General features: G+C 67.6%; 1 protein-coding gene across 1 annotated transcript in view; it reads left to right on the top strand.

The window, feature by feature from the left end:
* ANK1 (ankyrin 1) overlaps positions 1-16,681 on the top strand; it is a 75,960-nt gene that overhangs the window by 53,615 nt on the left and 5,664 nt on the right. The window contains 11 exon segments of the mRNA XM_075910864.1: positions 1,457-1,582; positions 1,672-1,791; positions 2,229-2,313; positions 4,193-4,267; positions 6,607-6,738; positions 7,347-7,493; positions 12,976-13,531; positions 13,960-14,206; positions 15,827-15,910; positions 16,035-16,202; positions 16,350-16,471. Coding sequence (XP_075766979.1) covers positions 1,457-1,582; positions 1,672-1,791; positions 2,229-2,313; positions 4,193-4,267; positions 6,607-6,738; positions 7,347-7,493; positions 12,976-13,531; positions 13,960-14,206; positions 15,827-15,910; positions 16,035-16,202; positions 16,350-16,448 — 1,839 coding nt within the window. The 3' untranslated portion in view covers positions 16,449-16,471.

The following is a 16,681-nucleotide window of genomic DNA, read 5'->3' as shown; positions in this document are numbered from 1 at the left end:
GGGGCCACGGGTCCCACGCCCATGCGCACAGCCAGGCCTGCATTGCCGGGCGCCGGGGCTGGCCCTGACTCAGGCATAGCGCCCTCCCCGGGGCCACGGGTCCCACGCCCACGCGCACAGCCAGGCCTGCATTGCCGGGCGCCGGGGCTGGCCCTGACTCAGGTATAGCGCCCTCCCCCGGGGCCACGGGTCCCACTCCCACGCGCACAGCCAGGCCTGCAGTGCTGGGCGCCGGGGCTGGCCCTGACTCAGGCATAGCGCCCTCCCCCAGGGCCACGGGTCCCACTCCCACACACACAGCCAGGCCTGCAGTGCCGGGCACCGGGGCTGGCCCTGACTCAGGCATAGCGCCCTCCCCGGGGCCACGGGTCCCACTCCCACGCGCACAGCCAGGCCTGCAGTGCCGGGCACCGGGGCTGGCCCTGACTCAGGCACAGCGCCCTCCCCCAGGGCCACGGGTCCCACTCCCACGCGCACAGCCAGGCCTGCAGTGCCGGGCGCCGGGGCTGGCCCTGACTCAGCCGTAGCGCCCTCCCCCGGGGCCACGGGTCCCACTCCCCGCACACAGCCAGGCCTGCAGTGCCGGGTGCCGGGGCTGGCCCTGACTCAGGCATAGCGCCCTCCCCCAGGGCCACGGGTCCCACTCCCACGCGCACAGCCAGGCCTGCAGTGCCGGGCGCCGGGGCTGGCCCTGACTCAGCCGTAGCGCCCTCCCCCGGAGCCACGGGTCCCACTCCCCACACACAGCCAGGCCTGCAGTGCTGGGCACCGGGGCTGGCCCTGACTCAGGCATAGCGCCCTCCCCCAGGGCCACGGGTCCCACTCCCACGCGCACAGCCAGGCCTGCAGTGCCGGGCGCCGGGGCTGGCCCTGACTCAGGCATAGCGCCCTCCCCCGGGGCCACGGGTCCCACTCCCACGCGCACAGCCAGGCCTGCAGTGCCGGGCGCCGGAGCTGGCCCTGACTCAGGCATAGCGCCCTCCCCCAGGGCCACGGGTCCCACTCCCACGCGCACAGCCAGGCCTGCAGTGCCGGGCGCCGGGGCTGGCCCTGACTCAGGCATAGCGCCCTCCCGGGGGCCACGGGTCCCACTCCCCACACACAGCCAGGCCTGCAGTGCCAGGCACCGGGGCTGGCCCTGACTCAGGCATAGCACCCTCCCCCGGGGCCACGGGTCCCACTCCCCACACACACAGCCAGGCCTGCAGTGCCGGGCGCCGGGGCTGGCCCTGACTCAGGTATAGCGCCCTCCCCCGGGGCCACGGGTCCCACTCCCACGCGCACAGCCAGGCCTGCAGTGCCGGGCGCCGGGGCTGGCCCTGACTCAGGTATAGCGCCCTCCCCCGGGGCCACGGGTCCCACTCCCACGCGCACAGCCAGGCCTGCAGTGCCGGGTGCCGGGGCTGGCCCTGACTCAGGCACTGCGCGGGGGCCTGACCCAGCCCTGCTGCCCCAGGTGCTGGAGGGGATGCCCCTGCACGTGGAGCTCTCGGGGAATCTGGCGCCTGTCAAGAAGGCCACGCAGCAGCGCAGCTTCCAGTTCCAGGCCTTCCAGGAGAACCGGCTGGCGGTCCCCGTCAAGGTAACAGCCCCGGGGGGAGGGGGCCGGGGGGGGGGGCTGGGCACGGCCCGTCTCCGCTCCCTGCTGCCCTCCTGTCTTGTGGTGTCCAGGTGCGGGACAGCAGCCGGGAGGCAGGCGGCTCGCTCTCCTTCCTGCGCAAGGCCATGAAGTACGAGGACCTGCAGCACGTCCTGTGCCACCTGAACATCGCCATGCCGCCGTGCACCAAGGTCCGTGCGCCGGGTGGCGGCCAGGTCCCTGCTGAATACGCCCACCAGCCCTGGGCAGCAGCGTGCCCGCCCCACCCCGGCCCTTTCACGCCAGCGTGGCACTCGGGGGAGGCGCCTCGTGTTCCTGGCAGTGCCACTGGGGCCGGCGTGCTGAGCTCCTGCCCTCGCCCCTGGGACGGCACTGAGCGCGTGGCCAGAGCCCGCTCGCTCCAGGACAGGCTTTGGGGCAGGGCAGGCACACCCAGCCCTTCCGGCGCGGCCGCGGGACGGGCAGGGCCTGGTGGTTCTCTGCTGACTGGCCAAAGGGGCAGGGCGTTTGCCAAGCGAGTCAGCTACCGGGGGGTCCAACCGGGGGCAGGTCTCCCTGGGCCCTGCCCAGCCCCACCAGGGAGCTCCCAGGCTGAGGAGCGCTTGGCCCACGGCAGCTTCTCCTCCAGGGGACCGGCAGCGAGGAGCGAAGGAGGACGCTGACACCGCTGGCGCTGCGCGAGAGATACAGCACCCTCGCTGAGAGCCCGCTGGGTACGCAGCCCCCCTGGGCCGGCCATGGCCTGGCCCGTCCACCTCCCGGTGTGCTGGGACGCTGCCTGTCCGCCCCTCGGCCTGCCCGGCCGCGCCCGGCCACCCCCAGCCCAATGCAACCCCACCCGGCCACCCCCCGTCTGTCCCAACCTGCCCTTCCATCCCCCGTCTGTCCCAACCTGCCCTTCCACCCCCCAGCCCGATCCAACCCCGCCCGTCCACCCCCCGTCTGTCCCAACCCTGCCCTTCCACCCCCCGTCTGTCCCAACCTGCCCTTCCACCCCCCAGCCCGATCCAACCCCGCCCGTCCACCCCCCGTCTGTCCCAACCCTGCCCTTCCATCCCCCGTCTGTCCCAACCTGCCCTTCCACCCCCCAGCCCGATCCAACCCCGCCCGTCCACCCCCCGTCTGTCCCAACCCTGCCCTTCCACCCCCAGCCCGATCCAACCCCACCCGGCCACCCCCCGTCTGTCCCAACCTGCCCTTCCACCCCCCAGCCCGATCCAACCCCGCCCGTCCACCCCCCGGTCTGTCCCAACCCTGCCTGTCCACCCCCCCGTCTGTCCCAACCTGCCCTTCCACCCCCCAGCCCGATCCAACCCCACCCGGCCACCCCCCGTCTGTCCCAACCCTGCCCTTCCACCCCCCAGCCTGATCCAACCCCACCCGGCCACCCCCCGTCTGTCCCAACCTGCCCTTCCACCCCCCAGCCCGATCCAACCCCGCCTGTCCACCCCCCCGTCTGTCCCAACCTGCCCTTCCACCCTCCAGCCCGATCCAACCCCGCCTGTCCACCCCCCCGTCTGTCCCAACCTGCCCTTCCACCCCCCAGCCCGATCCAACCCCACCCGGCCACCCCCCATCTGTCCCAACCCTGCCCGTCCACCCCCCGTCTGTCCCAACCTGCCCTTCCACCCCCCGTCTGTCCCAACCTGCCCTTCCACCCCCCAGCCCGATCCAACCCCACCCGGCCACCCCCCATCTGTCCCAACCCTGCCCGTCCACCCCCCGTCTGTCCCAACCTGCCCTTCCACCCCCCGTCTGTCCCAACCTGCCTTTCCACCCCCCAGCCCGATCCAACCCCGCCCGTCCACCCCCCGGTCTGTCCCAACCCTGCCTGTCCACCCCCCGTCTGTCCCAACCTGCCCTTCCACTCCCCAGCCCGATCCAACCCCACCCGGCCACCCCCCATCTGTCCCAACCTGCCCTTCCACCCCCCAGCCCGATCCAACCCCTCCCGTCCACCTCCCTGTCTGTCCCAACCCCGCCCGTCCACCCCCCGTCTGTCCCAACCTGCCCTTCCACCCCCCAGCCTGATCCAACCCCGCCCGTCCACCCCCCCATCTGTCCCAACCCTGCCTGTCCACCCCCCAGCCTGATCCAACCCCGCCTATCCACTCCTCAGCCTGCCAGGCCCTGACCATCCTGGTCCATCCCATCCCTGCCAATCCCCTGGCCTGGCCTGGCCAGCCCTGCCTGTCCATCTCCCAGCTAGCCCACCCCCCAGCCTGGCTCCCTGGCCCACCCTGCCTCTACACCCCCTGACCCATCCCAGCCCTGCCTGTCCATGGCCCGGCCAACCCAACTCTCTGTCTGCCCGGCCTGGCTCCCCGGCTCATCCTGCTGCTCCACCTGCCTACTCAGCTCCCCAGCCTGTCCTGCCTGTCCCCCCCCAGCCCAGCCCTCAGGCCCATCCACCCACGGCTCGGACCCCACCCGCCCTGCGTATCCATGCCTAGCCTGGCTCCAGAGCCCACTGGTGCATGGGGAGAGCCACGAGAGAGGGGCTGGGCCCGGTGGCTTGGCTGCCCCACCCTTCCTGGGCTCTGGCTGGTTCCCTGCCTCTGCCGGGGAGTGTGACGGGCTCCTCTCCCCCAGGCTCTCTGAGCGGCGCGGAGAAGGCTGACGTGAAGATGGCTGCTATCTCGGAGCACCTGGGCCTCAGCTGGGCTGGTGAGTCTGTTCCGCGGGGCACAGGGCCTGCTCTCGGCTGCTCGGAGAGGAGGTTTTGCTCGTGCTGTGCCCAGTGCCATGCAGGGAGGGATGCCGTGAGCCCAGCTCACGCAGAGGGTTCGGTGGCTGGGCTGGCGGCAGCTGTGGGTTCGTGCTGGGACTGGTCTGGAGGCTGAGCCGTCCCAGCCGCCTGCTTCTGTGTGACTCCAGCGTCAGCACACAGGTGTCTGCCCTAGGAGCAGTGGGAGCAGCCTGCTCTGTCTGCCTGACGGTGGGGCTGGGAAAGAGAGCACAGTCCCAGCCAGGGTACATACCCTGCCCATGAGCACGTCTATGAACCGTCCCACCGCACATCTCCCCCTGCTGGTGCACCAGCCCCTTGCACGTCCCTGCATGCCGGTGCACCGCCCTCGCACACATACCTGTGCACGACCTCCAGTGAACCACCACCTCGTGTTCCCGTGCACACTGGTGCTTTGCCTCCTCACACAGATGTGTGCATACGCTGCCACATGCTCACATCCCGGGCATGGATGTACGCCTCTGTGCACTGCCTTCTTCCACACATGCAGGCCCACCCCCCAGCACCCCCATCTCTGGGCCAGCCAGGACAGGATTTTGCCCTGAGCGACGTTTGTATGTTTTCGTGCGCCCTGAAGCAGAGCAGCAAGGCCTGTGGCAGGGACAGGCCTGACACTGCTGGTCGGGTCGCAGCCAGGAGGCTCAGGAACTGGCTTTCCAGCTTCTTCCTCCTCAGAGCAGGATGCGACCCTGCTGCAGGCGGCCGGGCCAAGCCCAGTGGGGCCAGTTTCACATCCCCCACACACCCCACCCACTTCCCTCGAGGGGATGTCAGCAAGTTCTGGGGGCTCGTGGGTGGAGACATGGGCAGGGCTGGACCCGGGGCACCCCAGGGCTATTCGCCTAGAAGAGCCTCAAGCAGAGGCAGCTGCGCTCGCAGTGCTGGCAGTGGGGGGCTGCCCTCTGCCCTCTTTGCTGCACAGCAGGCGGGGGTGATGCTGTAACAAGGGCACTGCTGAGAGCTCAAATCAAGGCAAGTTGCTCAGGGACAGGGGGTCCTTCACGGTCAGGCACAAGCCAGTCCCAGTGCACGTCTGTTCGCCCCACTGGCTAACATGAAGTCACCTGAGCAATTCCTTCGGATGCCCCAGCTCTCCTGTGCCACCGCCCATCCCCTCCGTGTAAGGTGGGAGGTTGTGAAAACTAATCTAGGCTCTTTCAGTTCCAAGGATCAGCCGCGTTCCCAGGTCAATTTCCATCTCAGGTCTTATCCAAAAATCGTGAGTGAGAGCATTAGAATTAGAATTATGAAAGGAATCCGATACATACAACAGTTGCCAAGTTCTTGGTTCAGGCTTGAAGCAGGAATGGGAGAAACGGCTGGCGTAAGTTGAGTTTCTGGAGACTGTCTGCAGCGTGGATGGGTCACTCAGTCCTTTGTTGAAAGCGCCAGTTTGTAGCCAAGGTGGAAGCAGGATTGAAGACAAAATGGAGGGTTTCCGCAGCCTTCTACATCCTCTGCCACCTGGCAGGAATCCCACTGTCCTCGCTGTGGAAAAGCACAGCCACAAGACAGTGTTCAGAGCAGGGATGTGCAAGCGGAACCCTGCCCGTGGTTAACCGATGAGCCTGGTCTGAAAGCTGGCTCCCCGTACACAGTGGCTCCGGGAGCTGACTACCCCCCTGCGTGGAAGCGCTGAGATTGTGTCTACACTACAGAGTTTTTGCGGAAAAACTTCAATTATGTCCACACTGCAATTGTGTTCTTCCGCAAGAAAACCAAGAGCAGAGGGGTTGTTCCGACATTGGGGAACCTCTTTCTCTGAGGAAGAAGCCTTTTTGCGAGAGCTCTTTCAGAAAAAGGTGCGTGTGGACGGGGAAGAGGGAGTTCTTTTGGAAGAAGAGGAAAAGCACAGGTGCCCTGGTGGCCACTCCGCCCTTAGTAATCACAGCTGAAATGCGAAAGAGCGCCCATTCAGCGGGGACGCCTTCTTTTGGAAAAGCAGATGTCCTTTTCAATGTGCTTTGGCAGTGTGGATGCTCTCTTTTGGAAGAAGATTTTTTTGGAAGATCTCTTCTGGAAAAGCTTCTTCCGAAAGAAGCCTGCAGTCTAGACATAGCCTGAGCGGGGTGGGCAGGTACCAGGCTGGCCAAACGCTTCCCTGCTGCTACGCTGAAATCCAGGCCCATAGCCGTAGCGCACTGTGGGCTGTTCATAGACCCCTGGCCTGGCACAGGATGTTTGCGTAGTGATCTGTGTGTTCCCCTTTCCATCCCAGAACACCACCGCTGCCTCACACAGGCTGTGTTTCCTACAGAGCTGGCCCGGGAGCTGCAGTTTGGGGTGGACGATATCAACCGGATCCGGGTGGAGAACCCCAATTCCCTGCTGGAGCAGAGCGTGGCCATGCTCAACCTGTGGGTCAGCCGGGAGGGCAAGAATGCCAAGAGTGAGTCTTTGGCACCTTCTGCCGGGGCGGGGCCCAGCCTGCGCCCCAGGGGTTCCACAGGCTCACCATGCTGCCAGCCCGGGTCTCCAGCAGGCGTGTTGGTGGGGGGCTGGGCCAGGGGTGGCTAAGCAGGCCAGGGTGGGGTGGCTGAGCCAGGGTGCTGGGCCAGAGGTGGGGCGGCACGGTGACCCAGGGCGCCTGGCTGGCGAAGGCGGGCTGAGCCAGGGGAATGGCGTGGTGGGGTGGGTGCTGGGCCAAGCCGGAGGCAGCTAGGCAGGGCAGACCAGGGAAGTGAGGGGTGGGACCATCATGTCCTCTCCAGCCTCTCCTTCAAAAGAGGCTTCATGTCAGAGCAGTGGAGCCAGGCCGCCTCCGTGCTTAACCTGCGGCAGACCTGCAGTGCTCCCTCGCACACGCCACGCCACGCCAGGTTGGACATGCCCAGCTGGGCTGCCCTGCCCTGGCCTCCCGCGTGTGGCTGTCCTGTGCGGGGTCCTGCTTGGGCCAACGGGCACCGTGGACTCGTGCCCGCGGCTGGCTGTGCCGGGTCGCAGGGCTGCATGCGTCCCCGTGGCACCTTTCGTGACACCCCCTGCTCCCCATGGCAGTGGAGAATCTGTACGCGGCCCTGAGGAGCATCGACCGCGGCGAGATTGTCCGCATGATGGAGGGTGCCGGCCGGCTGAGCCACGGCCCAAAGGGCGAGCAGCATTGCGCCGACAAGGACTACTCCCTCTCGCCCTCCCAGATGAATGGTGAGTCGCTGGAACTGCTGGGGACCCGGTGGCCTGCGGGCAAGCCGGAGCCGTGAGTCCCTGGGCAGCGTGGGCAGGACAGTGCTCTGGGTGGGCAGGAGCCAGGCAGACAGAGCAACCCTGCCAGGGTTTGCGCTGCCTGGGCGGCCGGCAGACTGGCTAACTGGGCAGGAACGGTCTCACGCCGAGGGCAGGCCTGCCGGTGTCGAAACGTTCCCAGCCTGGCGGAGAGCAGCGGAGGCGAAGCGGCAGAGTGAGCTGTCCAAAGAGGCCCGTCCGAGGTGCGTGCCACTGTGGCTCTCTGGTTGCCACGCTGCAGGCCCACCATGGCCCACGGGGATGTCTGCACACCAGTGGGGGGTGGCTGTCAATGCTCCCTCTCGTTTTTTCCATCCATGTGTGGCATAAATGTTGTGTGCACAGAGGCATGTGTAGATGTGCATCACCAGTACAGAGCCACGTGAATCTCTGCAGGGCAGCCGCACACGCGCTCAGCTTACCGGGGACACTGGTGGCTGTGCCCGTCTTAGCACTGCTGGAGCTCATGCTCGGAGGGATGTGTAGCCAGCCACGGGGAGCTAAGTGCCCAAGGCTAGGCCCAGCCGGGCTAGAGGAACGTCCTGGAGGCAGCTAGCCCCTCCTGTCGCCTGCGCTACAGCCACGCTCCAGTCCCTGAAATGGAGTGCCCCTAGGTCTGCCACGCTAGGAACCCCTGAGCTCCAGGGTGGACGTACCCGCCCTGCCGGGGCCCGTCAGCCACCAGACCGCACAGCCCTGCAGGCTCAGCCGGGTTGCAGCGTGGTGCTAGTCATGCCTCTGAGCTCAGAGGCGGAGTGGACGTGCCCTGCCGACCCCACCCAGCTGGCAGAGCTCTACCCTCGGCTGCCAGTCAGGCTCGCACGACTGCTCCTGTGGCCTGACGTGACCCTGGGAGGGGGCCCGAGTCACAGCTAGGAGAACACCCTACTGGGTCCTGGGGCATGGTCGGGCACTGCAGTCTGTGTAGTGTCCAGGGTCCCCCTGGGCCAGGCAGGGGGTGAGGCCAGGGGCCTGGGCGGTGGCAGCAGGGTCCCCTGGGCGGCTGTGCCTGTGAGCTGGGTGCCAGGGGCCTGGGCGGTGGCAGCAGGGTCCCCAGGGCGGCTGTGCCCGTGAGCTGGGTGCCAGGGGCCTGGGCGGTGGCAGCAGGGTCCCCTGGGCGGCTGTGCCCGTGAGCTGGGTGCCAGGGGCCTGGGCGGTGGCAGCAGGGTCCCCAGGGCGGCTGTGCCCGTGAGCTGGGTGCCAGGGGCCTGGGCGGTGGCAGCAGGGTCCCCAGGGTGGCTGTGCCTGTGAGCTGGGTGCCAGGGGCCTGGGCGGTGGCAGCAGGGTCCCCTGGGCGGCTGTGCCTGTGAGCTGGGTGCCAGGGGCCTGGGCGGTGGCAGCAGGGTCCCCAGGGCGGCTGTGCCCGTGAGCTGGGTGCCAGGGGCCTGGGCGGTGGCAGCAGGGTCCCCTGGGCGGCTGTGCCTGTGAGCTGGGTGCCAGGGGCCTGGGCGGTGGCAGCAGGGTCCCCAGGGCGGCTGTGCCTGTGAGCTGGGTGCCAGGGGCCTGGGCGGTGGCAACAGGGTCCCCATGGCGGCTGTGCCCGTGAGCTGGGTGCCAGGGGCCTGGGCGGTGGCAGCAGGGTCCCCAGGGCGGCTGTGCCTGTGAGCTGGGTGCCAGGGGCCTGGGCGGTGGCAGCAGGGTCCCCAGGGCGGCTGTGCCCATGAGCTGGGTGCCAGGGGCCTGGGCGGTGCAGCAGGGTCCCCAGGGCGGCTGTGCCCGTGAGCTGGGTGCCAGGGGCCTGGGCGGTGCAGCAGGGTCCCCAGGGCGGCTGTGCCCGTGAGCTGGGTGCCAGGGGCCTGGGCGGTGCAGCAGGGTCCCCAGGGCGGCTGTGCCCGTGAGCTGGGTGCCAGGGTCCCCAGGGCGGCTGTGCCTGTGAGCTGGGTGCCAGGGGCCTGGGCGGTGCAGCAGGGTCCCCAGGGCGGCTGTGCCCGTGAGCTGGGTGCCAGGGGCCTGGGCGGTGCAGCAGGGTCCCCAGGGCGGCTGTGCCCGTGAGCTGGGTGCCAGGGGCCTGGGCGGTGGCAGCAGGGTCCCCAGGGCGGCTGTGCCCGTGAGCTGGGTGCCAGGGGCCTGGGCGGTGGCAGCAGGGTCCCCAGGGCGGCTGTGCCCGTGAGCTGGGTGCCAGGGTCCCCTGGGCGGCTGTGCCCGTGAGCTGGGTGCCAGGGGCCTGGGCGGTGGCAGCAGGGTCCCCTGGGCGGCTGTGCCCGTGAGCTGGGTACCAGGGGCCTGGGCGGTGGCAGCAGGGTCCCCAGGGCGGCTGTGCCCGTGAGCTGGGTGCCAGGGGCCCGGGCGGTGGCAGCAGGGTCCCCTGGGCGGCTGTGCCCGTGAGCTGGGTGCCAGGGGCCTGGGCGGTGGCAGCAGGGTCCCCTGGGCGGCTGTGCCCGTGAGCCGTGCATGCTGAATGCTCCCCCTTTGTTCTGTCTTCTCTCATTCATGCCACCGAGTGCTGCCGGGTGCAGGCTGCTCCTGTGCTGGTCGCACCCGTCACCCTTCTCCTCTGACCTCATCCCGACCTCTTGTTCTCGCCTCTGCACTGCCTGTCTGCACTGTCTCTGCCTCAGCCACGCCTAGGAGAGCTCCAGCGAGAGCGCGGCCCCGGGCACTGCCCGCTCCATGACTGGGTGTGTCCGCTTGGCCCTGCAGGAGCCTGCCCCGAGTGCCAGGGAGTAACGCCGGCCGCCCGCAACGAGCCCCCCGGGGCTGCTGGGCCGTGCCAAGCCTGGCCTGGCTCGCCCGGTGCCCACTCCACGGTGATGCCCATGCCCAGCACTGAGCCTGGAGCCCTGCCGGATACAAACAACGCCGCTGGGCGCAGGCGGATACAGGCGGAGCTGGAGTCGGGCCTCCCGCGGGGTGTTGCTGTCACCCTGCCGCCGGCTGTCGCGGAATTCCCCTGAAGAGCCCCCAGGGTGTGTGCGGGCAGCAGAACCACAGGGGCCCTGCAGGCTGAGGGTGCAGGGGCCATGTTCTCTGGGCTGGGTGGCTCTGGGGAGCTGAGAGGTGGGGATGGGGCAGTCCCGGTGCTGGAGCTGTTGTGGACCGGCCAGTCCCCTGGGTTGGGCCCTGCTGCAGGGGAAGGGTGGCTCTGTGCTGCAGCCACGTGGCCGGGGCCCTGGCTCCAGGGAGAGTTGGGTGCAGACAGGTTGAGAGAGGGCCCAGAGCTCCGGGGGAGGGGTGCCTAGTAATGGGACCGGTCATCCAGGCTGCCCACGCACTCAGCCACTAGATGCCAGGCCCTGGCAGTGCTCGCAGCAGCAGGGACCTGGGTGGGAGACGTGCGCCCCAGTGCACCCCACTGCCCAGCCACATCTCCCACCTGGGGCTCAGCAAGGGCTGCTGCTGGGGCATTATGTCCCTGTGCACCCAGCTCCCCCATGTGCAGCTGCTGCTGGTACTGCCTCCACCCTCCGCGCTGCACCGCCCCGTAGGGCAGGAGGGTCAGAACTGGGGTAGGGAGCCCAGGGTGGGCTAGCAGGGGTTGGGGGCACTGGCAGGGTTGTGGGGGGCAGCTGGCTCAGCACCAGGCTCTGGAGGAGTAAAACATAAGCAGGTGCCCCCAATCCTCCCGGGAAGCCGGCTGGAGGCAGCTCCCCCTGCCGTGGGGTCCTGTCCCATTCTACGGGGAGCTAACACTTATCCAACTCATGGGACCCTCCCTGGTGCAGGTGCTGCCCAAGGCACCCACCTGCCCTCACTGCCGGGTGCCCAGGTTTCCTCAGGTGGCCTGTGCTCCCCTCTCAGACCCTCCTGCTGGGGCACCCAGAGCTGCTAGGGGAGCAGCATAGGGTCTGGGGAGGGTGCTCTCCTGCCCCTAAAAGGGCTCCCCTGAACCACTGCACCCTGGAGGGCCCCATGTTGGGCCTGTAACATAACAGTTTGTGGGGGCTCTGTGGAGAGGGGCAAATCAGGGCAAATTGCTTGGAGACTGGGCTACTTACACGGCACTGCACTATAAGGCACCAGACCAGTCACACAGCACGTCTGTGAGCCACACCTGCCAGTGAGCAGTCACACACGCACTCCCCTTAGACACTCCAGTTTGACCTGTGCCACAACCAGCCCGCTCCTTATGCAGGTGGGAGGTTCTAAACCCAATCTCACCAAATCCAAACGGGTTCTCCCAGTCCTGAAAGACCAGCCACAGCCCCAGGCCAGTTTGTGCCTCGGATCTTACCCACATGAGCACACTGGGCCAGTCCTTTAGCATCTAACTTCTAAAGGGGTATTAATGAAAGAAACAAAAGGTTGAGAATAAACTGGTTAAAGGAAACAAAATTACACAGTCCTTGGGGCAGCGATGGCTTGATCTGCTGTCTCCGGAACATACCCTTAGTTCGGCCGGGCCATGCGCCCTTCCAGGCTCGGTTCACGGCTGAGATGCTTCTGAAGGGAGGAGCTGGAGTGAAGACAAATGGAGGAGCCCCCAGGGACCCTTATAGCCCCTTGCCCATGTGGAGGGAATCCCGTTGTTCTCACTGTGTAAAAGAGCCTCCTAAAATGGAGTTTGTCACGTGGCCAGTCCCCTGCCTGTGCCTGACTCAGGCCTTAGCAGCCCTCGCGCACGTGCTGGTCTGCAGGGCCACAGCAAAGTCCCTCAGATGTGGATTGGCACCACTTAAGGCCCCTTGTCAGGCGAGTACTCGGATTCACTGAGTAGCCGCCCTTCCACAGCGGGGGGGCAATCCTGTTGCTCTCTCCGGGTATGTCTACACTACCCCGCTAGTTCGAACTAGCGGGGTAATGTATGCATACCGCACTTGCTAATGAAGCCCGGGATTTGAATTTCCCGGGCTTCATTAGCATAAGCGGGGAGCCGCCATTTTTAAATCCCCGCTGCTTCGAACCCCGTGTAGCGCGGCTACACGGGGCTCGAACTAGGTAGTTCGGACTAGGGTCCTATTCCGAACTACCGTTACTCCTCGTGAAACGGAATAGGCACCCTAGTCCGAACTACCTAGTTCGAGCCCCGTGTAGCCGCGCTACACGGGGTTCGAAGCAGCGGGGATTTAAAAATGGCGGCTCCCCGCTTATGCTAATGAAGCCCGGGAAATTCAAATCCCGGGCTTCATTAGCAAGTGCGGTATGCATACATTACCCCGCTAGTTCGAACTAGCGGGGTAGTGTAGACATACCCCCCCAGAAGCAAACACTTGGAATACCAGCACAGAGCCAACACGTGTAACTCAGATACAGAAACCATATCAACAGAACAACAAACCATCTGCTTTCAGTAGACACCCCACTTGGCCCACTCTGGGGCAAGCACACACCAGGGGCAGCAGCGTTCTGTGTGTTCACCTTGCAACTCCAATGATGTCGCAGGGAGCTGGGGCAGCGTGGGCCTGTCCTGTCGCCTCCCTGCTGTGCGGAGCGGCTGCTGGAGCTGTCGCCTCTGTCTGCCCTGCAGGTTATGCCTCGCTGCAGGACGAGCTCCTGTCCCCCGCCTCCCTGCACTACACGCTGCCCTCCCCACTGCGTGCAGACCAGTACTGGCACGAGGTGACCGTCCTGGACGCCATGCCCTTGGCCCCCACTGAGCCGGACGCCCTGCTGGAGCTGTCCGACATGCAGGTGTGGTCTGCGGGGCTCACCCCCTCACTGGTGACCGCCGAAGACTCCTCCCTGGAGTGCAGCAAGGCTGAGGACTCGGATGCCATGAGCGAAGGCCGTTTCCCAGGGCTGCTGCTGGATGACACCCACGCCCCGGACCAGCTGGGCTCGCTGGATCTGGCTGAGGACGACACAGTGGATTCAGATGCTATGAATGGCCTGATCGACCTGCTGGAGCAGGAGGAAGGGCAGGGGTCAGAGGAGAAGCTGCCAGCGTGTGAGCACCAGGCCGGGCTGGCGGGGGAGCGGGGCTCGGAGGATGAAGTCTCTCTTGTTGCAGGCCAGCAGAGGGTGCAGGCCAGGATCCTGGAGTCGCCCACTGTGAGCTGGGTTGCAGAGAGGAGCACGGCCAGGTAATGCTTCCTGGCCAGGCTGCTTGGAGGGCAGGCCCATGGGGCATAGGGCAGGGCAGCCCTGTCTATGCTGGGCCAGGGGGAGGGTGGATCAGCCAGGGGGTGCCCATTGCACTGGGGATGGCCATGGGGCTCTTGCCTTCCGGGAGATGTGCTCTGCTGGGGCTGCCCTGCCATAGTGCCTGGGCACGAAGGGCCCAGCTCCCTGCCCCACTCCGGTGCCCTCCCCCTGCGGCCATGCCCAGGCAGGGCCCAGCCGCCCAGGGCCTCGCTGGAGGATGTTCCGTGGCTAGCTCGGGCACCGCAGTGCAAACGGGGCTGGTCAGGGTGGGTGGGCAGAGCAAGGGGCTGGGCCCACAGGTGGGGCAGCAGGCTGGGGGGTTGAAACTGACCCTCTCTCTCTGTCCTTGTTCCTCTCTGCTGCCCAGGCTGAGGGACTGGAATGCAGAAGGCTCCTTTGTCTCCTGCCTGCAGGACCTGCCTGCGGGCTCCTGGCAGGAGGGGGTCCCCAGAAGCCCCCATCTGCTGCCCAGGGCAGCCTCATACGAAGAGGCTCTGGGGCCCCCGAGCGAGCGCCTGCGGAGCGACTCCCCCGAGGAGAGCGACCGGCAGCTCCGGCACACGAGGGGCCAGGGTTACAGCGCGTGGCTGGAGGCGAGCGGCTTCTTCGGGCCGGTGAGGGTACCGGGGGGGCGGCGTGACAGCCGGCCCGGGGCTGTGCACCGCGATGGTTGGAGAGCGCTTGCAGGCGTGAGCCCTAGGCTGCCCGGCCTGCAGAGCTTCCGCAGAGGCAGGGCAGGCTGGAGGTGCCGTCCGCCCGGCAGGATAACCCCTGCTCTGGGCGTTGCCTGCTGCCAGCCTCCCTGCCCTGGCTCCTGCAGGGGAAGGGGCCCAGAATAGGCCAGCCTGTGCTAGGTCAAGGGGTTTGATTTCACTAGCGCCTCGACTCTCCATTTATAACCCAGACAGCCTCCCGCATGCTTCCTAATTGGGCAGCTCCCGGGTGCCTGCCCTCCCCTGGCCAGGCAGCACCCGGCGTGGAAAGTCCAGAAATAGAGCCGGCCCTGGATGGCCTGGGGCAGGGCGGGGGCTGTGGGAATCCTGCCGTGGCCAGGCAGAGCTGGCCAGTGGCAGGGCAGGACTAGAAGGGGTGGGGGGCGCTGTGGGGTGCCTGGACCAATCCTCTCCTGGCCTTTCCAGGAGGCCCAGGGTGGCAGGGGGGAGACCCTGTGGAGAATGCTGCTGCGGGGGGCTGGCCGCTTGCAGCCGGGGGCTGCTCCATGCTCCTTCCAAGCTGGCAGGGGGTGAGGAACAGCCCTGGCCCCTGTTCCCCACGGGGACCCTGGCTCACACCCAGCCCATAGCGCTCCGGGGGCCTGCAGGGAGGGGCTGCGGGTGTCAGTCTGGGCCGGCTGACTGGAGGACAAGCCCGCCTCCTGCCAGCACGTGGTGCAACAGCTGCAGCTACAGCCGCCTGGCCCCGGCAGCGCGCAGAGCGGGGGACCCGCCCGCACCATGGCCAGGCGCTAGGCAGCCGACCGGCACGCACCATGTGGGCCTTCCTGACCCAGCTGCTGGTCACCCTGGTGCTGCTGGGCTTCTTCCTGGTCAGCTGCCAGAACGTGCTGCACATCGTGCAGGGCGCCGTGCGCTTCCTGCTCAAGCACGTGCACCGGGAGCTGGACAAGGAGCTGGGCGAGAGCGAGGGGCTGACGGACGACGAGGAGTCCGTCGCCACCCGGGTGGTCCGCCGGCGCGTCATCGTGAAGGTGACATGGGCGGGCGGCCAGGCAGGGCCAGCCTGTTCCAGCTGGGCCTACAGCTCCCAGCGAGGGCTGGCGGGGTGTGCGGGGGGTTGGCAGTCAGTAGGGCAGGTTGGATTTGTCGTCATTCTTGCCCGTGGGGCCCGGCAGAGGGCCCGGGGGCTGCCCGTGGGGCCCGGCAGCGGGTCCGGGGGCTGCCCGTGGGGCCCGGCAGAGGGTCCGGGGGCTGCCCGTGGGGCCCGGCAGAGGGTCCGGGGGCTGCCCGTGGGGCCCGGCAGAGGGTCCGGGGGCTGCCCGTGGGGCCCGGCAGAGGGCCCGGGGGCTGCCCGTGGGCTGCTCTTGGGGCCCGGCAGAGGGTCCGGGGGCTGCTCGCGGTGCCCGGCAGAGGGTCCGGGGGTTGCTCGCGGGGCCCGGCAGAGGGCCCGGGGGGGCCCGTGGGGCACAGTTAGAGGTCACAGGGGCTGCCCATGAGGCACTGGCTCCCTGCCCTTCCCCCTCACTGCCTCGTTTGTTCTCCCCTCTGGCGCTGCAGGGCAACGAGGTTCAGGATATCCCCGGGGAGCAAGTGACGGAGGAGCAATTCACTGATGAGCAAGGCAACATCGTCACCAAGAAGGTGAGTCTGAGCCCAGCGCCTCCCCCCGGGCTGGAGACGCCTCTGCCTGGGTGTGCCCAGTGTGGGGTGCCGGGGCAGGGCCAAGCAGGCAGGGGCAGGCTGCTCTGACGCCCGTGCTCTGCAGGTCGTGCGGAAGGTGGTGCGGCGGATCAGCGCGGGCGACGAGGATGCCAGGCGGGTGCCCAAGGAGGTGATTCTCGAGGGCTCGCTGCAAGAGCCGCAGGAGCTGGAAGCCGAGGCGGATCACTTCATGAAATACGCCATCCTGCATCAGGACAGCCTGGGCACCAAGGTACAGAGCCGGCTGCTCCTGCCCCTTCCGCCTCCCCACCGGCCCTTCCCTGGCCTCCCGCTCTCTTCTGCTGGGTCCGGGGGCTGGCGCGCCGTGTCCATCCGCCTGGGTGACGCTTCCTGCTTCTGTCTCTGCTGCTGTCCCCAGGAGGAGGCGCGAGGGCACAGCCCGGACTCGGAGCTGACCGGGGGCAGGATGGGGGCTTACATAGTGAAGCGAGCCAGCCTGAAAAGGGGAGAGCAGTGACCCTTCCCATGGGCCCTGCTGAGGTAATGCCCCTTCGTTCTGACTAGCTCCTGCTCCGTCGAGCACCTGTGCCACCGTGCGGGCAGGAGACGCAGCTGCCCCACTAGGGCCTGCTGCAGAACCAGCCAGAGCTGGCAGCCTCTGCTCCCTGCTGCCCAGCCCGCCCTGCTCCTGGCAGAGGGCTGGCTTCTCTCCACCTGGGAGGCTGGCGCTGTAACACCTATCTGGCTTGC

The sequence above is a fragment of the Pelodiscus sinensis genome, chromosome 28 (genome assembly GCF_049634645.1).
Source record: "Pelodiscus sinensis isolate JC-2024 chromosome 28, ASM4963464v1, whole genome shotgun sequence".
NCBI classification, from domain to species: Eukaryota; Metazoa; Chordata; order Testudines; family Trionychidae; genus Pelodiscus; species Pelodiscus sinensis.
This window is presented reverse-complemented; position numbering and strand designations above follow the sequence as displayed.